Source organism: Lepisma saccharinum, chromosome 26, assembly GCF_977018435.1.
Source record: "Lepisma saccharinum chromosome 26, izLepSacc3.1, whole genome shotgun sequence".
Taxonomy (NCBI): domain Eukaryota; kingdom Metazoa; phylum Arthropoda; class Insecta; order Zygentoma; family Lepismatidae; genus Lepisma; species Lepisma saccharinum.
This window is the reverse complement of record NC_139254.1, coordinates 16,443,583-16,471,223: the sequence shown is the minus strand read 5'-3', so window position 1 is coordinate 16,471,223 and position 27,641 is coordinate 16,443,583. Positions and strand designations below refer to the sequence as shown.

The 27,641-nt window shown below is 38.5% G+C and overlaps 1 protein-coding gene across 1 annotated transcript in view; it reads left to right on the top strand.

The window, feature by feature from the left end:
• Positions 1 to 27,641, top strand: part of LOC145979394 (tyrosine-protein kinase receptor torso-like) — a 610,025-nt gene that overhangs the window by 496,373 nt on the left and 86,011 nt on the right. Inside the window, exon 4 of the mRNA XM_083112263.1 lies at positions 12,129 to 12,186. Within this exon, the coding sequence (XP_082968389.1) occupies positions 12,129 to 12,186 (58 nt within the window). The remainder of the gene's footprint in view (positions 1 to 12,128; positions 12,187 to 27,641) is intronic.

Sequence of the window (27,641 nt, the reverse complement as noted above, 5' to 3'; positions counted from 1 at the left end):
ACAGCGTTACTTATTATACAGTTACTATTATTCTTTGCGCTGTGACGTAACTATAACGTCGTCATTGTTCACCGAAGATTTCAAGCATCAGGCCCAATTTCGTCTTAATCCGGCCCTGGAAGCCCCCCCGAAATCCTTCAAATATATAATTAAAATGTTATTTTTATTGTTAATACGAGAAATAAAGTTATAACTATAGTAAAAACTGCATTACATCGAAGAAAGTTTAGTGTATAATGGAAATCCCAAGTTATATTTTAATATTCTACCATTTCATCCAAAGAATAAATGGATCCACAGTTTCCAAAACTTATAGTTTTCTTTGAGAGAGGTCACAGAATATAAACTTTATGAGTAAAATTTACCACTAACTGTTAGAGCCTTTTTTGAACGATTGTGTAAAAGTTAATAACAAAATACAATAACTATGATTTTCAGTACACTAACTGTACAAAATCTAAGAAAAATGATCGACAACAATTGAGTTAGATATTCACTGATATGGTGGATTGAGTGCCAAAGTTTTTATTTATTAATGATAACAATAAGTTTGGATTGAAATTGGTATATTTTTAATAACTTATAATAGTTATTATTGTAAAATAACTAATTATTATTGTCATTATTATTTGTACTAATCAAGTTGTACCTATGGCCTGGCCCTCTACAAATATGGCGACGCCCGGGCTGACCAGGGATGACCCCCCCCCCCCCGTCCCCAGCCGAAAAATAAAATTCTGGCTACGGCGCTCATTTTTCACATACTTCGCAAATGATTTCTCGACAGTGAGATAGATAGTGTTTTCAGGCAATGCATCATGCAATTCACAGATGATTTTGAAATTTGTTCTATCATTAACGACCACTTGTTTCCTTTTCGAAGTTTGGATTAGTAACATCGATCTGTGAAACAAATTCATCCTGGGTGAAACTGCAAACCGTGTCCGACCTTAGTATCCTAAACCGGGCAGTTCTTTCTTGCTCCACGATATTGCACGGTGCCAGTGAGCAGTGGTTGTCGTCTGGGTATTCCTAGCCTCAAAACAAGTGAAAGTGTTGAATCATCGTCTCTACTCTCCAGATTTATCCCCCTCTGATTATTTCCTGCTTCCCAAAGTGAAGCTAGGCTGAAATGACGCACTTTTGAGTAACATAGGAACATCCAATAGATTGTAAGGCCCAATCTTCAAGTCATACCACACGAAGACTTGCAGATGTCGCTTCAATCGTTGGCCAACAATGCCAATTGCTGCATTGTTGCAGGAGTGATGTACTTTAAGTAATAAACAGGCGATGTTCAATTATTTTGTTCTATTCATTTGACAACGACTGTCTCCTTACTTAATTGTCGGAGTGTGCATATCCTTGTTAGCTAGTAGTATAGCTGTAACAGTCATGACTTAGCATATTTTTTTCGATAAGGGTGATGTGTTCCCTAAACATATAGAAATTCATATTATGAAGAAACTAATTGAATTAAGGTGCTTTTTAAGGGCATATTTTTGGTCATTTATACGTGATAGAGCATATTTTGATGGATTGTCGGTCATATTCAGCATGTTTTCGCTTTTTTAAGAAATACAGTCATTTTCGGAGCGGATTCGTTCTAACTTCCATGTTCACTCGAGTTTTTTTCATTTTTTGGACTGCAGCAAAATCTTTTTCATTTTTATTTGAAAATTTACAAAAAGTATTCATTGTGCATTGCAATTCAGGGCCCATAAAGTGAACTAAAAATAGTTCATATGTGAAAATGTTTCAGCATAAGTTAGATATTGATGTTTGAAACAGTCTAGTTATAAGGCCATACTTTGTAAAATTTTAGGTCATTAGAGCATATTTTATTTTGCATACTTTGGTGATCTTTAGGTCATAAAAATCCTAGTCATGACAATGTGGCCAACCCTGCAGGCAGAAATCATATTTCCTTTTCTGCCTTTCCCAGGTGACTTTGCAGACTGCAGTACCTTCCTTTCGTCTAAAGCGGGTGGTACTCCCGAATCAGGCGAAGAAAGGTTTCCAACGCGACCGTCGAAGCCTCCTTTCCGACCCTCTTACAACGCTACAGTACCGCAGCTCGCTCTGCATTCCATATGTGCATACTAGTTTCAGTTTTGCTTAAGGTACACGTTATACACAGATAGGCCAATCGAGTCTGAACCTACCATTATGTGCGTTCGTCTGACCCCTTGATTATAAAGCGACGACATTACTATGCGTACTACACCATCGGAGAGGCACCCACATTTATATACGACAGTGCTCTTTCCAAATACGACGGCTTGGCTACGGATCTCTTCAACAGAGAGTTAGTTACTGTTGTCTTCTAATACTTACTATTAAGGGGAGGAGTTACAGTTACGCACCAGTTGTGCATTTAGTATTTCAATATCGCCCGAAGGGACACTGTAACTAAAAGAAACTGGGTGCATGCAAGAGTATGAATTTCTCCCCATGTTGCAAGTGGAAGCGTTTTTTTATGTTGATTATCAAGCTGGACACGATGTTTGAAAAAATATGATAAGAATTTTCGGAATCCCATGTATTCCTTATGGGGAATTAACTTCAACATCAAGTTACGGCTAATCAAATGGAAGTTTCGACTTTTCCGCTTGCCAAATACATCTTCAAACTGCCCTCTTCCCATTCATATCTTTTTATATTCCATCGGAAGTTTGATAATCCCAAGATAACAAATCAAATAATACTCCCATAAGTCCAATGCAATTCACCTTGCTTTCTATGGCCAACCTGTCAGTGTTGCCAAACCTGATGCGCATAAAAGAGCTAAATTTCACCTTAAATGGAGTTAAAACTGACTTTCAAGGAGCTGGATAAAGTGCCTCCTAGGGTAATGTTAGTTGTCAACGGGGTGGGGCGCTGCTATTACCGTTAACTCTAAATTGATGACAATTTATTCTTAGTTTTCACCATCTATATCCGGCGGCATTACCATCTCATGGTCGTACGAAATCGAAAATGAAGGATTTCCTGATAACAATATTATGCCAATTTCACGTCAACACGGCGCTATAAGAAAATTAGCTGGGGATATAAGAGGGAGTGGGGCGACCTAGCCAATATAATAATATCACGTCACGTGCAAAATGTATAATTATGACAAAAGTTGGTCTATGTGGGCCGGAACCAGTGATGGCATCATAGTGGGACACGGAGGTGGGCGTCCCAGTTCACAGCCGAACGAGTGCACCAAAGAGCCAGATCTGGCTCCAAGAGAGCTAAGTTGGCAACTCTGCCACGGGGGAGAAGCTTGGGGAGAGCCCCGTGAAACAGTTCAGCATGGCCTTAACTGAAATCATTAGGGCAACATCCCTTTGAGCGAGACCAAGGGCTGCCAAACTAGTTATCTTTGTGCGATGCATAGTAAAAGGGTCGATGACTTTCACTCCAGGGGTAGACAAAACTATAAATTATTCAGGCGCCAGCCCTTTTCCTCAGGAGCCATTTTTTTCTTCAAATACACGCTAAGAAAGCCATGAATCGAAGTAAGATAAAGCCACACATTTTGAAATGTGATCCTAAAACATTTAATTTATTAATTTATACAAGAGTGTATTAAAAGTAATTAATGCTTGCGCCGGAGTGGCCTTCCTAAAGAAGACTGGACCGGTAACAGCATAAATAACTATGCAATACATAATGGCATGTTTATTTTTCTGATTTAATAATACACATTATACACAAAACACACAAACATTAAAAAACACATACTGTATTCGTTGTTTTTTTTTAAATGTGCAACTAATCTAAAAAAGGCCCATTTCTCATATTCGACACGCTCAACCTCAACTGCTTAAGCAGGATCTAGCATACAGAGGAACAGCGAAAGCAGGCTGTTATCAGAGTCCATTATTCTAGGAAATTAGTTACCAATTCAAAAACCAGAAAATTTGCTCTTTTCCTCTTTATTTAAACAGTGCAAGAGTACTTTTATAGAATTGTAACAATCAACAAGTAATTACTTTCCCTTTCATTATATATCATTAATCAGACAACTATAAGCCATGCAAGTTAAATTGATAAATAATTAGGGGGCAATGAGTGTATAGTGAATGCGGCCATACGACCGAGAATTCTAAGAATAGGTTCTTCAATGCCCAAACTAATATTAATTTAATAAGAAGTTAGAATAACCAAAACTTAATATAGAGCAAATAAATGAACAAATAAACTATAGAATTTAAAGGAACCACAATCTACTTAAATTCCCATCATATCGCCACACTCACCATTCACAGTATTAGTCAGAGCTACACCGCTCTTTATTCCGTGACGGATGCCTCAAGACAAAGCATGGTCGTTTCCTTCTCGCGGCTCCGAGCATACCAGCCAATCAAATCCAGGCATGAAGTCATGCAATGTTACCAGTACGTTTGTGGGCAGAGGGTTATGAAGATTTCCGTAATCGAACTGGAAATATTAAAAAAAAAAAAAATACAAGTGGATTTAAAAATTCAGTCACCAATTCAAAATTTTCAGGCGCCATGGCGACCGGGCGCCCTGTATTATTCTACCCCGTATAACTTTTTCATTAATCAAATTTTGCGTACAAAATTTTAAGAAACACACAAGCAACATGGGGAACTCGTAAACACTCACATGTTGGGCTAGCAGGCGACAGACCCCTCAGTTGTGTGGAAGTATATCGGAATAAACGTTCATACTAGGATGTCACAACTTGTCGATGCAAGTGCGAAGTAATATTTGTGTTGACGCACCCTGAAATGTTCCTATAACTCGAACGAGGACGGGGAGAAACTGGCAAGCTTGAGAAAAATCTATCAACATTTTGGCTCCTTTTCACTAATCTGATTTGGAAACACTGCACGCAATACACAATCCACAATCTTGTTTCATTTCTGAACCTGTTGCCCTTGGCATTGGACGTCAGCTGTGCAAGTTGGGGTTGAAGTTGTCATGGGAACTGGCAGTTTATTATAAGGCCTTGCAAATATTTGCTGCGTGTACCGCCAACCATAAAAAACAGTTTGTTATTTCGTGTCCATATATCGAAAGAGTAAGCGCCGTTAGGCACAGCATTTACCAGTGAAACTAACCATATGGAAGAAAATATGATACAAGATCAAAAAATGGATCAAAAAACACTCTTTTTTAGGCATGTTTGAAAAAATCTAGTTTACGTGCATGGTTACACGATCTTAAATAACAATGTCTATATACATAGCGTGTACGGAAAATAACTCCGGGGTTTCAGATACGAGTATATTATATTTTTTTCTTTCGGCATACAAAATTCGCATGAATTAATTGGTGGAATTCGTAACAGTCCGAAAGTGAATGTGTGGTCGAATAGTTGGACCATTTTTCCCATGAGTGTGGCATACTTGGATATGGTGTTCCGCAAATTGAGCACATGAAGGACCTCATTTTCCAACATGATGGAGCTCCACCACATTATGCTGCAGCTGTGCGGACTGAGCTCAACAACTGATTCCCAGGAAGATGAATAGGCAGGACAGGGCCATTCCTTGGCCACCGCGAGGTCCTGATTTAAAGCCAATGATTTTTTCCCCCTTTTTGGCTACGTAAAGAACATTATGTATTAAAAATCCAATCATTTAACCTCCTGCGCCAAATAACAAATTTATTTAAATTAGCTCTAACTAGTTAAAAATAGTATTATCGAATACCTGTAGTTGAAACTGACTTCACGTACCTGCAATTGATTTTGATTTTATCTAATTCATGTAGTGAAATCTACAAACTGTTCGTGAAGAAACCACAGCTCTATGAACATTTCTCAAATGCTGTGCCATAATATTTGAAGTCGTACGACGGTCTCTTAAGACTATGATACGCATTAAACGATCTTCCCATGCTGTTGTGCGTTGTTTCCGACCAGAACTCGGTCTTCTACCATAGGAACCAGTTGCATCATACCGTCTGAGAGCTTCGTGGATAGTACCTCGTGCTATATTTATCACCCTAGCAAAATAGCGTACACTACGACCATCATCGCGAAGAGCTATTGCTTTTACTACCTCTCCACGTCTCATTTTCAAGCTAGCAAACTTACAATACACTTGCAAGAAAAACACCAGCAATGACAATGTCAATAATATCTGTTACTATGGTTACTATGAACCAAAATTCATGGCTCTCTAGACAATAAACAAAATAACATCAACAGGAATTGAAAATCAATAAATTAAAACAAAATTGCATGAAATTAATTTTGAGCCTACTAGGTGTTCCAAATAAGTAAATACGAGTAAATAAATAGATAAATAATAAACGGAAAAAATATGGAAAATGTTCAATAATGAATGTTCAATTGTTCAATACTTAACTGAGAGCGTAATTCATAAGTAATTGCAATTCAGATGTCAAATATTAAGGTGTCCGGTTTTTTTGTCCAGCAGTATAGTTTCGATGCTCTAAATTGCATCGAAAACTTGATACCTATTTGCATGAAGCAGTGTAATTCTCTAAATTTGATCTATGAACCGAGAACTGGAGATAGGAAGTAGTGTATCTATAAATTTGTTCGATAACTCGGTAACTTCTAGAGATGCAATAATGTTCACCACTTGCACGTTTAATCTGGCGGTTGAACATGGAAAACACTCACTTGCAAGATACATCGTAATATTGAACAATTCTAGAGCTGTTGCCTGGGGTTAATTTCAGGGGCGATTCTTACATGTAGGAAATGAGGAACTTCCTACAGTTCATTTATACTTATTTCCAGTTCTCCACTTTTTAAGAGTTTATGAGAATAATGTAGGCTCGCTACTCAACTGTCAAGAGTCAGTATGCTATCACTCGCTAGCTCCTATCTGCTGCCTAAAAACGACCGTTTTCGCCTGAAACTGAGCGGCTGGGGAAGCTTTCTCGTCATCCTACAGGCAGATGGGTGAGGGGCAGTGCAAGGTTGGGAGGAGGGTTGCCAAGTTATACGGTCCGCGAGGAAGCTCTCGTGGTTTCCTCAATCAGTGGTGCCAACCCTAGCATAATAGTTCTAAACCTAGAAAATTTGAACTTGGTTGACACCTAACACTCTGTGTTTGGTATAATGGTAGAATCCAGCATCATCTCGAAAACGAACGTCCCTGGGAAACAGAGACATTGAATTCTAATGAAGATATTTTGAGGAAATATTTTTATTTTTTTATAAATCTCCAAATCTTGTTCGTACTTTTCTAGCGGACTTGTTTCAAATAAAAGGAAGTATGCCGACCAAGGGACAAGCTTTTACGTACATCCTCTTCTTTTAATATTTTCTTTATCCTCTCTGATTTAGCAAATGAGGAACATTTCATGAAAGGAAATCGTTAGAAAGCAGGGGGTCACAAGTAAAAACAAATTGACGCCGTTACCTGTCGTCGAATTTTCTTCAACTTTTCCAAGCACTATACTGAACCCATCTTATTAAAGGGTCGAAATTCCTAATATTGCTTAAGTATAATAAATAATTAATAACGCAGTTCACAACTCCAAAATACCTGCATAAATTGAACTTAAAACTACTACAGCCATTAGAAAATGATAAATTAATAATAATGGACACTAGCATACTTTTATCGTATTTAGCGTAATTTAAGAGTTGAAACAGTACTTTTTTTCTTATCAGGAGGTTGGAATTGGCAAGACTGTACTCATTTCACACACGACAGACAGGGAGAGCATTCGAAAATTTTCTTCGGTATGTTTATTATAACTTTCTACACCCAAAATAATCCACGAGTCGCTACTGGTTAATTTCCTTTAAGTAAGCAATGTGTTATGAGCTACTACAGCCCTCTGTTGTGCGTAAATCGTATTTCAGATATGCAGATATTTCCGATAACCGTTAATTCCGGGCATTACATGAATTGAACGTGGGTCAAACAGAACTTAGCCGTGCTACAGTGGTGTGGAGGGTTGGACTTCACGCGCGCATTTGAACAACCATTGAGATTTACACACTTCATGCGTGATTGTCCCACGCTGCAATTACATGGAAATGTTAGGTGTTCAAATTAATCGGCCTTTTTTAAATAAAGAAATTTATTCGTGAAAAATAATCTTACATTTCAACCGGTGAAGTAATATCCATTAAAATGTACACACTCTTGGCCATTTTTCGGGCAGCTGGCGAATCCCCTAATGATATAGAGACGGTGGTTTAGAGTCTACAAACACAACAAGGCTATCTTCCACCTCTTGAAGGTTTTCAAATGGGAATCCACTAGGTGGTGCTGCAGGATCTGAAGTGGCCAGGTCAGGGAAATGAGCCGCATGACATCTCCTTAGTCGCTTTTGCCGTATGCGGCCTGGCGTTATCATGCAGCAATAAAACCTACCTAGTTCCACTGCCGGTAAAGGGTCTTTTCCTCTCAATTTCGTCACACAAACGTCCGTAAGTTTTTTTTCCAAGGAAGGGCAAACAATGTATTTTTTCCAGGGGGGCATACTTCTCCGATAATAGTGTTGCTCTCTCAAAAAACACACCTTCACTTTGAAGTTATCATGTTCCTGCAACTCCCTTCTGATAATCGTGAATTATTGTGACTCATTTTTCAGAGAGGTCGTGCCCCTCCCCCCTTTTTCCGGACCTCAATGTACTATAACCCTCATCACCCTACAAAAAACCTTAATATTCGTTAAAAGAATATGTATTTATCTTGGTTATCTTGTTTACTGGCCTGAATCAAATGGCAGCGACCATCGCTCCCTTCTCCCATTTTTGATGTAGCTACATTTTACTAGACACAATCTATTAGGAAGTAGGAAAAACATGAATTGATATTCATCAATATAAAGTTAATTTTAAAATTGGACGAAATATGCGCGTAGATTTGATAGCTTGCTTTTAATTATAATTAATTACTATTGTAAAGAGTGGAATCGAACCGTCGTAATTCTCCAACGAAAGCAGATATTTAATTCATTCAAGATGGAAATTACATAAGTCACGGAAATATTATATTCCATGTGAGACCAGGCTTGTTAAAGGTCCAGAACATTTAAATAAATTTAATTCCGGTCCAGAGAGAAAATCAGCAAGAGTATATGGGTTCTGGACCGTAAAGAACCTTTTTATCTGTAAAGTATTTAAATACGGTCCAGGAACCTTTTTTTCGGGTCAATTTAAATACGGTCAAAGTTCCGTATTGAAATGGGACAATACGCAACTTGGACCGAATTTAAATTGTGCGAGAAGAAAGGTTCCGGTCCTGCATCGGAACCCAATAGAACCCATTAGAATTTATGGATTTCTGGCGTTAACAACCCTGTGTGAGGAGACCCCATCATAGGTAATCACGTGATCAAGACTACATTCAAAATTAGCGAGAACAGAAGCCCAGCCGCTACACTTGCAGTTCTTTCAAACTTCATTATCAAATTGGCAACTGTTTAGTGTGTTCGTCCCACTTTCGACCCCATACTTTGTGCAGAATGCTCTCCGGGTTTTTCCCCCGGGTTGCAGTTGTTTTTGTAATATTCTTTCACCAGGAAGATCCTTCCTTGAAGTGAAGGCTATAGGGCACCAGATATGCACAACAGGAGCGTACATTCTCGGCTAGCTAGGATACGTGCGAAGCCTGAAGCCTAGAGAATAAAATACAGGAGAAAAATCGATCAGAAATTGTAAATAATATTATTCATATCAGTGAGATGATACTGATGCTGATTCTGGAGTTGGCAACCTGATTTAATATGAATTGGCAACCTGATTTCTTATAAGTTGGCAACCTGATTTCTTATAAGTTGGCAACCTGATTTTCTATGAGTTGGCAACCTGATTTCTTATAAGTTGGCAACCTGATTTCCTATGAGCTGGCAACCTGATTTCTTAGCAGTTGGTAACTTTATGTCTCATAGCCTAGGACCAGTGACATAGTGAGATAACCCAGATATTGGATTCAGTATACGCTACTGATGCACATCATCTTCTCGTGCAGCCTGATAACTAAGGAATATCCAGACTAAATTTCACAGGGTAGTGACGTTCCCTGAGAAGTTTGGAGACCCAATATCTCTAACGCCACTAAAAAGAAGTTGGTTTGTTTTCCTTAAGTCTTTTCTTTTACACTCTTAGTCTGGAAATCCTTGAAAAATCAGGAAATTTAACCAAAAACTCAATATACTTACCAAGGCAGAATTTATTTTAAAACATAAACTAAACGTTACGTTTCAACCTTCTAGCAAGGTCTTCTTCGTTTATGTTTTAAAATAAAATAAATTCTGCCTTGGTCAGCACATTGAATTTTTGGTTATCATGGAAACAAGGCTTAATGCTGTTATCACAGGAAATTTAGTTTTTCTGGAAAAGTTGCGGAAATTTACCGTCTTTCTGAGAAAATCAATATTTTTGAGAAAGTGCGTTAAAAATGGAGTTCCGACATTTCCGACACCGTCATTTGCGACACTAAGACAAAAACTGTTTTTTTTCCCGTCATAAGCGACACTGCTTAGATTTTCCCCTACGATTTCTAATTTGTTTACCAGAATTAGCGACATTTGCGTACGTGCAGCAGCAATAGCGTCTCTGAAGAAAATATTTCCCGAGGCTCAGATCAGTGGTTGTAATTATCACTTTAACCAATGTTTGTGGCGAAAGGTGCAGGAGTTGGGACTGACAAACGATTACAAAACAGATCCAGACGTGCGGCTGTGTATAACAATGTGTTCAGCTCTGGCTTACCTCCCTGTGGCTGACGCCGATGATGGATGGCTGTCTGTGATGGAAGATGCGCCAAACCACGACATATTGAAAACATTTTTGGATTATTTCGTTGAACAGTGGATGAACATCTCTGTTTTCGACATTTCCATGTGGAACTGCTCCAAACAGCGGCAAAGCAGTCGAGGGATGGAACCATACAGTTAATGTATTAACGGAAAAGTCAATTCCTAACGTGTACCAATTAGTGAAGACTATAAGATTAGAAGCTGTGTACAACGACTACTTATGTGAGAGGAAGGCCTTGAATCTTAAAGGGAAACGTAGACGACGTCAGTACATTACATTAGATGAGAGAATACAAAGAGCGTTTGCCGACTATGAAATGCATAGAGATCTAAGCGCTTCTTGAGGAGAATGGCGTACGTTCAGAAATTAGAATGAAAATAGTAAGATGTTGGTTCAACTACAAGAGGAACGACTCATTCTGCATTTCTACACTGACAGGGGATTGCAGTCTACTTCTATACTGACAAGGGATCTAAAAAATCCGACATTGACAAAGGATAAATACATCCAGCTTTTAAACACCCAGCTTCCATGATGCCAGTGTGAAGGAAAACTAATAAAGGTTTTAAAAAACACACAAGCTTCTGATGCTGACAGTCTTAAGCCTGGATAAAGTGTGAAGGGAAGCTATTTACACTTTGTGTCGTAAATGACGGTGTCGCAACTATCATGGAATATATTTTCCATACAGTGTCGCATATGACGGCAGAAATGCTACGACGGTGTCGCAAAAGTCGTGGATTCGTTAAAAATAGGTTCTTGAACAAAAAAGAAAGTGGAAACAAGAAATTTTGAATTTGTTGTGGACAAACTATACTACAGTCGGATATACTGAGCATTACCGACAATTACAATAGAAATTACGTATTAAATACTAAGATGTTATGTTTTGAACTACAGTAAAACCTCGTTAATCCGGACCACGATAAGCCGGACTTCGCTTAATCCGGACAGGCAAAAGGAAAAAAAAGCAGAATGCAAGGTTTTAAATGTGGCTAGTAGTCAACAAGAGAACTTCCCAAAGAAAAGGCAGTCAACCACTGATGAAATTGTGTTCCCGCAAACTTTGTACTGTATAGTGTATTTTAAGTACACCATAATAAACGTATTTTGTTGCTATAAACGGACTTTTAATGCACTTTCTACAGTTCTTTTCGGTTATTTCAGTTAATCCGGACGTTCGTTAAACCGGTCAACTTATCCCCCATTAGACCGGATTAACGAGGTTTTACTGTATTTTCAACTAAAAATCTACTACAGTAAATGATTATTGGCAATAACCATTGTCTTGTGAAAACTTTCGGGTTGTGTTTCGTACATTATTTCCTTACATCTAGAAATTGTGGTTCTTGCAACAACAAAAAAATGTATACAAACTCACATAATTTCTCTGTTCTTCTTGTTCTAGGATTCCCCATATTGCATAGGACGGCGATGCGTTCGACAGAACAATTACCAAAGGATAGGTAAGCTTAATGAATTTCTTATCTCGTTTATAAAATATGTAGAATTTCAGCGAGAAATACTAGGTTGATCATGACTCGAACATTGATCTACCAACTCGAGCAACAGTGAGTCCTAATCGAAACAGCATTTCTCGCTGGAATTTCTCGATAGTGCAGTCAATGGGATAAATTAAATAATAATGGCAATAGAAAATGGAATACCTAAATTCCGTACCAGCTAACTGTAGACCAGGCGAGCGAGAAGAAGTCTCTGCGCAAGTAGTGACGCAGGACGGCTCCACCAATGAACAGCGAGAGAAACTGGATTGCGTAATGAGCGACGGGAGTTACCCGAATTTCCTCCTTCGCCATGCAGCGTTGCCAACTTTTGAAAAGGATAATACCGAACGCACATGGGAAACGGACCGTATTTTTGTCTCCAGGTCCGCCATACGCTTGGTTTGAGAATTTCTTATGGAAATATTAGGATAAAACTGCAAGAGCAAATTTTGACAAGCCGTGCATTTAGCGTACGGACTAAGGTCTGGATCGTACGGTTGGCAACACTGCACTTTCACCACTCGATTTTCCTCCTCCTCCTCTGCCGCTATGCGCCGTCCCGCTCTACAGTTAGCTGGGACAAGTATAGATCCTGAAATGCTCGCTTTCCCGAAATGCGTTAGCGTTATGTGTGTTGCCTAACTCTACTGTGGTAAGTGGATTTTAATAGCAAATTTTCAATGGCAACTTCTACCAACGCCGTATAGTTAGGCATCACACATAACACTTTGCAGGGAAGCGAGTATTTCAGGATAAAGGTGTCCCATTTCTTTTCCTTGTGACTGTACAACTTCTGTGTGTGCCAAATCGTGATGGAATTTATATTTTATTTTTATTAACCGCTTAAATATAGCCAACTAGCTGATTGCCCGGCGTTGCCCGGGCATTTATTTATCCCAATCTTCTTATTAGACAGGAAAATAATGAATTCTAACTATAGTGTAAAATGAACTTGGGGTTGAACGGCATTGGAAGTGTCACTATTCATCTTAGCGACCCCGAAAACTATGGATTACACACTAATATCGGTCGTTTTCGATTATTTTTACATGTCACCCTCTTCCCACCCCCACCCCTAGGGGTGCCAGGGGTATCACAGTATTTCTTTCCAGGTTGCAAGTGATACGCGTACCAAGTTTGGTTGAAATCGCTCCAGGCGTTCGAGAGTTATGCCGCAACAAACATACATACACACACACATACATCCATTTTTATATATTAGATTGCATATTTTGCTTATTGCATATTTTTCAGGAATCATGGCATGAATTGAGGTTTATTAACTCTCCACCCATCATTTCCACTCTGAGCACACCAATCTATTTACTTATTGATAAACATAGGCGTGCGCACGGAGGGGAAAGAGAGGTTAGTTCCTAATACTCTTATTGATTGATTGATTTGGTGATTTAAGTCCACTTTATGTACACTAAGGCTAATCGGGACTGGACCTACAGCTTAAAGTGGGATCCGAACCACTGTGTGCCTCCACCGGGTATCGAACCCGAGACTCCTTGATAAGGCGGCGACGGTACCGCTGCGCCATCGGGGAGGCCCCCTAATACTCTTACTTTGAAATTTAGTGTAGAGGAACCTTATTGCAGTTATTATAAACTCTATTATACTCCTTAAAAACTAATTAGTTTCAAGCCGACGAAAGTTTCAAGCAGCTGCGGAGGGGGATGGGAGGTGCATTTTACCCCTATGAAATTGAACTTTCCAACTTCGTTCTCCAGCAAATTTCTTGTTGTTAACATTGCATACACTTAGTTAGTTGTGTTACCTCTATACTTTTGCAGAATACATTTCCCATACATTGGAAATCACTAGCGACGATTGGGTGACAAAAGTAGGGAGGGCTAAAAAACAATTTCCCTTTTTTTGTGGACGAAGCTAGCATTAAGGGACCATAGTGCGTGGAACAAAGCGGAAGAATGTATGGTGTTCCCACGCGCCCCTAATCACCGTCACTGTTGGAAATGGATAAATTATGTATATAGTTCTTTTGAACCTGCTGTACGCAGTCATGTTTACATATAAGATAGTGTCTGAACCACAGAGAGGGGAAATAGATTGGGAGCAAAGAACATTGGGGCCACGGAAGTTGGAATTCTAATACGATGATTTTCTGCGGGTCCGGGCAAACTCTATACTGTCCTGTTCCATACATATATGCAATAAAACAGCGAGATGAAATGAGGTTTATCCTTCTTCCGTGGAACTTTCATCAAGGCTTTTGCCCCCCCCCCCTCACCCTGAGTGTCTGCGCACGCCTATGTTGATAAAATATTGATCATAAAATGACAAAAGACATAGCCGCGGTAGCTGTCGTTAGGGCGTCTGACTACCATGCGAGAGACCCGGGTTCGATCCCGGCGGGGTAGAACCGGGACCTTTTTCAATCTGTTCAAGCTGCTCCGGCGCCCACCCAGCGTCGTATAAAGTGGATACCTGGAGGAAACTCTATTAAAGGCGGCCGGCGCGGGGTGCTGATCAGATCACCTCCAGCTCGGCCAAGATCAATAAAGTCTAAGTAAAAACTAGCTTACATGAGAATTCTTGCATGTGACGCAAGTTAGGTTCGCAAAAAATACTTCCTACACAGTAATTTATATATCACCAATGCCATCTAGTTGGAAATAAATGTACTTGGAGAAAAAAAGCTGTAAGTATCACTAGATGCTGCCATCTAGTTGCAAAAAAATATACTTGTTGGAAAACAAAATTCATTACTCAATGATTTTATATATCGTCCGGCAGTAACGGGATTTAGCTGAAGACCTTAATAGAGCGCTCTTAAGTTGACGTAGCTAAGTTTGTGGGCCCCCCAATACTAGAATACATTAAACTTGTATATTTCGTGTACCGCCATGACGTTACTGATTAGTTATAAGCACAAACAGTGTGAATAACAATGTCATAACACTTGGAGGATATGAGAATATGCAAGTACGGTATCTTCGGTTCAGATATAAATGGACCGAATGTATACTGGGATATTTTGCAAAAATTTTTAAAATTGACTCATGAGAGACAATTATTTTTTACAGTTAAAAAAGTAATGGATTTCGCTTTAGTTATTTGAAAAAAGTGAAATTTTAAAAAATTGGGTGTCATAGGGGAAATTATCTAAATCTTAGAATTTTTATACAATAAAATTGAAATTTAAGCTCTTGCGTAAAACAAATTTTCAGTTTTTTACACTTGGAAAATCAGCTAAAATCATGATTTTTCAGTTAAATTACACTAAGAGAGCTCACTATAAAATTGTTAGATTTTTGGGGGGGGGTGTTTGCTCGTGCCCCCTTTATAACTACTCGCATACCGGTCCCAATATTCTTCGTAAGGCAGGTTCCAAGAAATCAAAATCTCAATTCAGCTTTTTTTTTCCTTTTCCGTACAACCTTCCATAGAATCACAGGCCTTTTCCCGAAAGGAGATGAGGTGGGAGGCTATTTTAACAACACAACTTCTTCCTTGACACAGCTGAAGTTCATGACTGGTGGGGGGGGGGGGCGGCTGTGTCCTGTTCATAGAGAACGGTCGTCAGTCCGGTACTATGCCGATTTGTCGAAGTGAGCTCAGGCTGAATACCGACCTGTCGGTGGTCGTACGGGAAAATGTATCGTGTCCGACCACGCCTGCAGCTGTTCCATTAACCTTCGTTGGTTTCTTTCGCTGACGATATCGGTTTCGGAGATGCCACCGATTTTATCGGCGCGTGCGCAAACGCTCCTAGGCCAGATTTAGACGGAAGCATTTCCTTTAACATTTTTGTTAGCATAAATGCTACGTAAATGCTTAAAAAAATCTTATAGCAGACGGAAGCATTTCATGTAACATTTCGGTAAGGTTTGTCGATTACAATGTATAATATATACAGCACGAAAGGCACGTCGAGTTACGCAATTCATGGTGAGTGCACGACATTCTTCCATGCGTGTACGGTAAGCTTTGTAAAGTATGTATTTAAGTGCCCTTGATTTGTACATAATACCGTTTTGTAGGAAACGTTATTCATCTCGGTTGAATAGTTATCGGCTTTTAAAAATGTGAAGTGATACATTGTTTACATCTCACGCGGCCTCCATTACATCAGCACTCGTGACCAGGCACGTATCTAGAAATACGTTTCGTGGGGGGAGGGGGGGTTCGAACCAAGTGTCTCGGGAATAATAATAATAATAATGTTTAAATTAAAATAATTATATTAAACAAAATTAATACTAAATACAATACATAAATTTATATTATATTATTATTTCACGAATAGATACAAAGAGTGTATAAGAATAGAGATGTAACAGCGCATATTCATTACGTAGTTTACTTGTAATTAAGATCGGAATAATTTACATAAAAACAAGTGCCCTGCCAATGAAATTATTGTCAAATAGATGAATAATTCAATATTTATCGAATAAGAAAAATGATGTTACATGTAGTTGGAGAAAAGTAAGTTTCAGATTAATACGCGTATTTTATGCATATTGAGTAGTAGTGTACATAAATCTTCTTTGCAATGTCATTCAAACCCGTATGATCCCAATTGCCTTCTAAAAAGTTCAGAGGAAAGTAATAACTAGAGCCCGGAAGTTCAGGCATTTATTTTCGTTAAAAATAGGCAGGCAAAAAGGCATTTATAATGCGGAAAATAGGCACTAAAAATGAAAAAAAGGCAAAATAAACCGAAAAAAGGCACATTTGGAAGTCGCTTACTTTTATCTATAATTTCTTGCAAAATATTAAAATCTACATGTGGAAGACCATTTCAATTTTCTCCCTCTTGATTGCACATAACTACAAGGCGTTTTTTAAAGTTCTCAACATTCATTGACAGTCGTCTGTTTTTCATAATAGAAAATGATCTTTCTACTTCGACAGAAGTTATTGGAGCATACATAAAACAAGCTAATGTAGCTGGACTCATTTTGGTAACAGCATTTTCACCTTTAAGAATATCACAAATTGTTTTCAATTGTTTCAAGTCCTCATTTGCACTCACTACCCGTTTGCACTTTTCCGCAACAGCTGACCCCTTTTCTGCTGGCACTTCCATCATCTGCTGCATAGATTCCTCGTAGATTTTCATGGATGCTATAATTGTAATTGTCTCTGGCAATGCACCATAATGTGCAAAAATAAACTTGAATAGCACAGGAGTTTTTTTCACTTCACGAATTGAAGCCGCTTCATTTTCTGGAAGAGCATCGATCGCCTCACTGATTTTTTCAAGGTTGTTAGCATAATATATAGCTGCTGATATCCAGGTTCCCTATCTCATCAAGACTGGTTGCTGAGGTAAACTAAGCTCAATCGCAACTTCCTGAAATTTTCGGGTTCGAGAGGGAGATTTCAGAAATATTTTCTTTGTGTTCGAAATCAACCTGTCGACTTCAACAGTCAATCATGCACAAGAAATGTTAACCGAAAGGCAATATCCTAACTCAGCATGAAATACTTTTTTCTCACACTTTTCTCCTTCAGCAATGTTGAAAAATGCGTGAGTTCAATATTACTTAAATAAGGCGAAAATTATTCACATAATAAACAGAAGAAAAATAAATGCCAACAACGTTTTTTGGGAGAAAAATAATTTATACACATTTTTTTAAAAAAAAATTGTCAAATTTCATTGAAAAAGGCAAAAAAAGGCATTATAATTAAATATAGGCAGTGAGGTCCCAAATAGGCAAAATAGGCAAAATGAAAAGGCTTCTAAAACATTCGAAACAACATAAAAAACGTATATCCGGAAAAATTTTATCAATATATGCATTAGATAAAAAGAGGCATTTTGCCAAACTTCCGGGCTCTAGTAATAACCATCGATTATGCAACAAATGCTAATATTTTCATTACTTAATTTTAGTACTTCGTAAGTCTTTTTGGGGGGACCGCACCCCTGGACCCCCTAAACACGTCCTTCAAAGCCGTATGATTCCAATATAATCCTTGTCTTCCAACAAGTTCAGAGGCTAAAATAATATATTTTTCATTATTTACGTTATTTAGGTACTGGATAAATCTTTCGGGGGGCGGACCCCCTGCACCCCTTCCCCCTAAATACGTCCTTGTTCGTGACCTAGGGATCGCTTCTGATTGGTTATGATACGGAAATAGGACGGATCCTATCCTTGTGAAATGTCATGAAATATGCCATGGCATCTGAAATGCCATAAGATTTCTCACTTTACACGGTAGCTTTTTAGTCATGGCACAAATGTTAAGAGAAATGCTAAGGAAAGTGGTTTTGTCTAAAGCTGGAGTTAGACTTTAACTCTGACATTTAATTTATATTTTACTCCATTCATGTATAACCCAAACTCATTATTTTGAGAATCCCAGCATCCCGTTTATTCATCATCTTATTAAACTCTAACCTAACAGGTTGAATTGGGTTTTCTTCAACGATTCTCCTTAACAAGAGAAAAGATATATTTCCTTTCATGCTTTTGGTACAGAGAAGAATGAAAAATTCCGTCCGAGGAGCTCACCGTTCAGCAGGTATTGTGTGATAAATTTAGAAAATAATAAGCTTCTGGATCAAAGGGTTGAGTGTTCTCTTCATAGCCGCGGGAAGTCTTCGAAGCTCCTTTTGTTTCATTGAAGCACGAGTGGTTTCCCTTGGTGACCAGTACACAATGTCGCTGACCCGAACAATAAACATCAACTTCTTAGGAAAGGGACAAGTGTGGTGTGATATATCATGTTTCCTGCTCTGGAACAGTACATTAAAGGCCAACCGTAAGATAACAATTATGTTGGGATGGAAAGTATTTGAATGCGTGGGCATTCTACCAGTGCCGGATCTACAAATCTTGGGACCCCGTGCAAAATATTACCAATGGCCCCCTCTCTACCTGCCTACCTTCACACACACTCGCATGCAAGGGCCCACAGGGTGATTCAAAAGTCCGTTAACGCCCCTATAACCCCTATTAATTCCGCCCATTTCAGAGCAGAATTCTGCGAAATTTCCCACCTGTTGTGTGCGAAGTTTCTCTGTGCAAAACTTATGTAATATGTTAAAAAATATAAATTGGGCCCTCCATAGGTGGGTACCAGACGAGAACTGGAGGGGCCCGTGGTGATGTGATACGTATATATATACACACTGTTTTCTCACACCTGAAAAATGATACATTTGTTACAATCATTGAGTCATAACTTTTTCCTGTTAAAGATAGTTTGTGTCGTATGTGTGACGCTTATTGCGTAAATAGTACGTATTGTTTATAAGACCTTTTAAAGTTGGGAAGATGTTGATAAAAACAGATTGTGTTTTGTCTTGTATAAATGGAGTTCATTATAATTTGTTGAATGGAATTTTGTGATCAATTAAATATTGTTGAATTATGAGTGCTTATCATTGATAATCTATTCGACACCTTGAGTGCGATCTGCGTGTGTTCCAAAATACACAACAGATGTATTAAATGGCGACGAGGAAAATATTTAACGGCGTAGTACAGATTTAGGTGAGTTTTGTCTATGATTAATTGGATTTAATCATTGCTGTAGGCATCATGTCGTACGTGCCAGGATTTGACAAATATGATCCAGATGAAGGAACCATTAACTCTTATTTGGAAAGATATGATAATTATTGCCGAGGTTTCAACATATCTGAGGAAAGCAAAGTTCCTAGATTCATATCTGTATTTGGCGCCAAACCTTATGAAGTGTTACGCGAGTTGTTCTCTCCAATACTACCAGAGAAGAAATCGTTCAAAGAAATTTCTGATAGGCTCATTTCTTATTACAATCCAAGTAGTAATTTTATAGTGCAACGCCTAAAGTTAAGAAAATGTACGCAATTGGATGTGGAGAAGGTTGAAGATTTTACAAGAAGGCTCCGAAAGATAGGTGAAGCATGTGGATATGGTGAGTTTTTACCTATTGCATTGTTTGACACGTTCGTGAGCGGTTTAAGGTCTGACGTTATTAGGAAGAAAATAATAGCAGAAAATATCATGGAATTCCAGAAAGCTTTTGAGTTAGCTAGACAAATGGAAAAACTCGAGTGTGATATGAAGGATTATTACCGTGAAGTGAACTTAAAAGGCACAATGAATAATATTAAGTGCAAGGGCAATGACAGAAGATTTCATGAAGCGAATAACGTTTCACGTAAAAATGAGATTGATTCCAAATTTAGCAATCAGCAAAGTAATCTTCATGGTCAAGGTAATAATTCAAAATCATATAAATCAAAGTCCAAAGTGCAAGGGCATTATGAAGGAAGTTTTCGTTCGTTTTGTGGGAAGCAAGTCCATAATTATTTGAAATGTTATAAAAGGATTAACATTGAACGTAGAAAAGCCACAAATTATGAACTCAATAACAAATTTGTTGCTCATACAACTGAGTTAGAATCCGCACCTAACTCTGAAGCTAGTCCAACAAACACAGCTGCAAATCAAGATTTATTTATTGCCACTATTTTTACGCATTCTAATGATGCACAAATCAACTTTAATAGTAAAGTTGATAAAGAAGAAATCGTAAATCATGCATCCAAACTTCAATCATCACAACATGTGGTCAACGATTCGGAAAATGATATAAAAGTGTGTACAAGGGAACTAGATTCCAACATTAACCAGCGTACATATTTAATAGATATTAATGTACATGGTCATGAAGCCAAGTTTGAGATTGACACTGGATCCCATGCATCTGTAGCTAGTAAAGATTTTTATCAAAAGTTTCTGCATAATGTACAAATGTCTGAACCTAACTGTACATTGAAAGGTGCTGATAATAATGTGATACCTTTACTGGGAAAAGTTAATGTGAATGTTGCGTGGAGAAATCAGTTCTATCGTCTAGATTTGTACATAATTAACTGTCATTTAGAATATCCGCTTTTAGGAAGAAGTTGGATTCAAATTATGATACCCAAGTTACATTGTGAGTTGACTGAAATTTGTGCAAGGGGAACTTGTTCTCCGCAGTCTGATATTATTGCACACAATGTCACAGGAAATAATGCAATGAACTCTGATGTTCGTAATGTCAAGCATATATTAAATAAATGTGACAATTGTATAAAAACTAATAATGTACAAGGGATCGTTGATATTATAAAGGAAGAATTTCATTCTACATTTGATGGCGATTTAAGCTTGCCTATAAAAGATTTTAGAGCTGATATCCCATTAAAACCTGACGCAACTCCAATTTTTAAGAGATTTTACAATGTACCTTATGGAATTAAAGATAAAGTAAAATCTAGAAAATGGCATTTATGAAAAATTCAATACTAGTGAATGGGCCAGTCCGATGGTTGTCATTAAAAAGAAAAATGGAGATTTACGCATTTGTTGCGATCTAAAAAGTACATTGAACAAATATGTAGAAAATGCTTCTTATCCCCTACCACTGTTAGAGGATATTTTCCAGAAAGTTAGAGGAAATGCCGTATTTGTTAGTTTGGATTTGCAAAAAGCTTATTGGCAAATAGCTTTGAGTGAAAAAGCAAAAAGGTTGCTTGTAATGAACACGCCATGGGGATTATTACAACACACAAGATTACCGTTTGGAGTTAAAATTTCGTCTCAAATATTTCAGAGAGTAATTGAACAGATATTGCAAGGTCTGAATTATGTAATTCCATATCAAGACGATATTCTAATTTGTGGATCTGGACTGAATGAAACGGTTAGCAGATGTATTGAGGTCATTCACAGGTTAGCACAATATAACGTGAAGGTTAATTTGGAAAAGTGCAAGTTCTTTAAATCATCCATTCAATACTTAGGATATGAACTCTCTGCGGAAGGAATTAAACCATGCCAGTGCAAGATTGAAGCATTGCTTAATTGTCCACGTCCGCATGACGTGAAGGAATTGAAGTCGTTTTTGGGAGGCATTAATTTTTTTCGAAGGTGCATTCCAAATATGGCTATACTGATTCCAGCCTTGTACAATTTATTAAAGAAGAATGTGCATTGGAATTGGAGTGATGACTGTGAAAGTCAGTTCAAAAAGGTTAAAGAAACACTGCAGTCATCCGAAACTTTAACTCCGTTTGATCCTAGCAAGGATACAGTAATCATATGTGACGCTTCGAGCTATGGTCTAGGAGCTCAGATATGCCATAGAATTAATGGTGAATTGAAAACAATAGAGTGTGCATCTACTACTCTTTCGCAACATGAAATGGCTTATCCTCATCATGAAAAGGAAGCTCTTTCAATTACATTTGCCGTGAAGAGATTTAGAAAATATATTTATGGAAAGCAATTTCAAATATGGACTGATTCACTACCCGCCAAACAACTACTTCAATATGGAAGGCTATACCCATTATGGCTTCATCCAGGATTCAACGTTGGTGTTTGTTCTTGGCTAATTATGAATATGAAATTGTGTACAAGAAGAATGTTGAAGTAGCGGATCTGTTGTCGAGGTTGCCATTGCAAGGGGAAACAGTTGATATCGACGGGATTCAGTTTGTAAATGCAATCAAGCTCACGGATCGTCTGAAAGATGTCTTCCGAACTTTGCAAGAACAAGATGTGATGTTGAAACAGGTCAAAAGGTACGTTATGGAAGGTTGGCCAGAATCTAAGATTAAGGATCCAAATATAGATGCAAGTGAATTCGAAGCGCTGAGAAGAAGAAGAAATGAACTACAATGTGAAGAAGATATATTGCTGTGGAGTTCTAGAGTTATTGTACCTAATTCAATGAGGCAACAAGTTTTGGAGAAAGCTCATGAGAATCACGATGGCGTAGTTAAAATGAAGTTACTATTGCGTGAAAGATATTGGTGGCCTGGTATAGACAAATGCGTTGAAGATCACGTAAAATCGTGCAACGTTTGTAATGCTGTAAAACCTGACACCAAAAAGAAAGAATACAATGATTGGAAGGAAGTAACTAAGCCGTGGGAGAGAGCACACATGGATTTTTTCTATTTTCAAGGAAAAGTGTTGCTTCTCGTTGTTGATGCATTTACAAAATGGCCAGAATGTGAAGTTGTATCTTCTACATCATTCAGGGATGTAAAAGGATTTATGTCAAGACTAAGTTCAAGGTATAATCAGCCATACACCTTAGTTACGGATAATGGTCCTCCCTTCCAATCTGCAGAATTCAAGAAATATTGTGAAGATCAAGGGATTGCTTTGATGCATTCACCAGCTTATCATCCGGCTAGTAATGGACAAGCTGAGAGACACGTACAAATTATAAAAAGTGCTCTGAGATGTAAATTGTACGAAACTAGAAAAGAGGACAAGCATTTTGATTTAAATAATGCTTTGCTGGATGTGCTACATTGTGTCCGAATGACTCCAAACACCGTTAATTTGAAATCTCCTGCTGAAATGATGTATGCATTTGAGCCGAGACCGAAAGATGATATAGGTCGGTTGCAGGATATTCCTGATAAAAGCAAACGCGAGGATACCAGAGGAGGTGTCAAAGTTTGGGTGAAACTTGCCAACCGAGATTCCAGTGGTGCATCCTATGTTCAAGGTGAAGTTGTCCGGAGAGCAGGGACATATACTTGGTATATTAAAGTTGGTACAGATGTTAAGTTAGTGCATGGAAACCAGATAAAATGGAGAAATGTGAGAGAAAATGATAGAGGATATCATCATGATAGTGATGAAACAGGCGATAAGAATAATGACGCATCTTCAGAAGTCCACGAAGGAAGATATTTAGATGCGAATGATACGTTTAAGGATTACGAGAGTGGAGACAATCACGAAGTGGTGGAAGAAGCTGCAAGAGGAGACATAGATTTAGATAGACGTGAAGCAGCAGAGTCAAGAGTATTAAGGAGAAGTCAGAGGCAAAGAAAACCACCTGACAGATTGGATTTGAGTGATTATTGTTAAAAGAAGTAAAAAATTAAAACCAAAATTTTGCTAATGTAAAATTTCATCGACGCGGGGGAATGTCGTATGTGTGACGCTTATTGCGTAAATAGTATGTATTGTTTATAAGACCCTTGAAGTTGGGAAGATGTTGATAAAAACAGATTGTGTTTTGTCTTGTATAAATGGAGTTCATTATAGTTTGTTGAATGGAATTTTGTGATCAATTAAATATTGTTGAATTATGAGTGCTTATCATTGATAATCTATTCGACACCTTGAGTGCGATCTGCGTGTGTTCCAAAATACACAACAGTTTGAAGAAAACTTTACCACTGCATTTCTCGTGAAATTCTAGCCTGACTCTTACGCGGGAGACCCGATGTGGGTGATCCAAGGTTGGAATTTTTCCGGCTTTGTCACCGCACAAGGGGCCACCCAGCCTCAAATCAAATGGTATACGGTGGAGGAGGGGAAGGGGGGTAAAGGTGGCCGGAGCGTGGTACTGATCACATCACCTCCAAGATGTCCGACATCAAAAGTATGTGTGGCCCTACCCCCCTCATACCCTAAATGTGCCCTGATGGCACGGTGCCATGCACAGGGAACTTTATCTTTACCTGTATATATTGTATTCGTTTCTGTATGAGTAACTACGTTTACTTTTTATATACGCGAACCCTTTACTATGTCAATGGCTGATGGCCCCCTAAAGGCTTACATGTCTCTGCCCCCCGCACTGCGGGGTTTTGCGGCCTGTAGATCCGGCACTTCAATCTATGCAAATTGGCATATTTCCCTGCATAGTAACGAGTCGGTAGTATGCAAAATAACGTCAAGCGTGGACGTTTTGAGGGAACTACTGGTTCAATCCCATCCAAATATCACCCTCGCAAGTCTTTCGGAGGGTGGGGGTCAGGTCTACCCTCATGATAGCGGACTTCCGGATGGTGAACACCTCTGTTCTAGACTTCAAGTGGTGGTCATTTTGACTTCTAATTTGATTTTATTTTTGTTTTGCGTCGCTTTTCTTCCACTTTTGGTTAATCGCAAACGATGAGGATGGGTGATGATATGAAGAAGGTATAAAAAGTAGCCGAATCTCCACCCGCATACTTTCAGAGGTATGCGCTTGTTGTCTTGGTACCTGAAATTTACACCAGGACGTTAATTCCGTTGAATTTCGGTTCCCCCGTCTTACATTTCCTCTTAATTTCTTTATTATTTTCAAATGAACATCACGTGAACATCGATGTTAGTTATACAAACAATGTAAATAATATACAGTAAAACCTCGTTAATCCAGACTCGATAAGCCGGACTTGGCTTAATCCGGACAGGCAAAAGACAAAAAAAAAAGCAGAATGCAAGGTTTTAAATGTGGCTAGAAGTCAACAAGAGAACTTCCCAAAGAAAAGGCAGTCAACCACTGATGAAATTCTGTTTCCCGCAGACTTTGTACTGTACTGTATAGTGTATTTAGGCCTATGCCCTTTAAATACACCATTACAAACGTGTTTGTTGCTATAAACGGAGTTTTAATGCACTTTCTACTGTTCTTTTAGATTATTCCAGTAAATCCGGACTTTCGTTGTCAACTTATCCCCCCCATTAGTCCGGATTAACGAGGTTTTACTGTAATTAGACTTTCAGCATTTTTCATTGAGGATGAAAAATACTGGAATAGTTATTTAGATATTTTCAAATATGTTAAATGGTGGTTATAGTGTGAAAACTTGTGAGAGTAAAAGAGTTAGTTTTGTTAATGTGTAGTGGTATTTAGGATGAAGTAATAAAAATTATATTGTATATAGTTAAACATGGTTGTATATCGTTTAATAACCGTGATTGCCGTAACGCCATTCCATATTACTTCGTGGCAGATATAATATTGATTAATAACAGCATTAATTAATTTAAATGTGGACACGTTCTTTCAGTCAAAAGAACATTATTTAACTAAAACACAATAACAATGATCACATGAAGACTCGTGATGCCTCTCAGGATATTGGGTAATAAGATCTCTGTTCGTTCGTTGGTCAAATAAAAATCAAAGTCAAGTTTTCACTAAGAGAAAAGAAGTATATTTTACTTCTTAGCAAAATAAATACTTATGTTCTTTCCACTGTTCCAAGCCAAGTTTTCAATTCAAGAGATTCCATACCGGGTGGTCCAAAAGTCCCGGAACGGTCAAATATCTTGAGAAATACACATCGAATCGGAAGACGAAAAAATACGTGTTTAATAAGTGAAAGAAAGCTATTCAATGATATCACACTTGATTCCCCACACCCACCTCTCGGGGGTGGGGCGGGGGGCAACTGTAAAATTTTAAATGGAAACAATCGGAAAGAGGACTTCATCCCGAGTCCAACGAGCTATCAACCATCCTCCTAGCTCAATTAGGAACGGGGATATGGCGATTTTAAATTCGGAATGTGCACGTCAAGATCTTTCAATAGAGTATACGGAAGAGGCCACCCTTCCGAATCTGCAATAGCTTTCACTCAAAAACTCTAAGGAAAACAAATTCCCTATGTCTCTCGTAGGAAACAGCTAGAGAGTTCAGCTTGCGTGGTGGGAGGTGGCACCATGAGGATCGTTTACCTTCGCGCGTGGTCGGAAATACTCGGCGTCAAACAGCAGAGGGTGGGACGATGAGGGTAGGTGAAGTAAACTGAAGTAAACTGAAGTAAACAATCGTCCAGTCACGGTGAAAGTTTTTCATCGGCGTGTTGATTTCGGAAGAAAGAAGTGTTCTTATTATGTTGTTATAGTTCATTTAAATAGCTAAAAAGGGCGATAAGTAGAAGGGAACAGCCTGTTCCCTCTGTTCCATGGAGGGACCGCCACTGAAAAAAGCCATGGCCGATAATTTACTGTACTTAACCAGGGTAGGCGAATTATCATGAGGCTTTTCATTATCGTTTACAATTAGAGTTGACGAGCTGTATCTTTACGGGTGGCCTTGGCTACTCCGCTAGAGTGTGAGAGAGATATGTTTATGTAGTTGCCACCTACTCGCCCTTTCGGTGGTTGACAGCAAGGACAGAACGCAAGGATAATGACGCGCAGCCGGTATCTAATCCTCCTTGCTACTGCGCAGCCAGGTTTGGGCAGGGTTCACCCGCAAAGATACAGCTCGTCAACTTCTAACTACGGATCGTTTTTATGAACTAGGATTTGTACATCACGCCTTGGTGTTCGTGTTGTATCATGTAAAAAAACAGTTTTCATTTTATCGCTATGAGAAGCATTAAATCTATCTTACTCAACAAGAAGCTAATCTTAAGCACGAATTTAAAAACTGCCCAATAATTGAGATTTACGTTGATGTTCCACTACTATTTCTACATTCACTATCTACATTGGCGATAGATCTCTGTATTCACTTTTATCCCTTATGAGGACAACTTTCTTTTTCTGAATAAATTGATATCTATACTCTGTCCATGGTATCTCGGGAGCGAGCGAACGAAACCAACTCTCTGCGCAAGTAGTGACTCGAGAGGGCTCGACCAATGTACACGTGCGAGGGAACAGGATTGCGTGGAGGGGGGAAAGCGACTGCAGCTT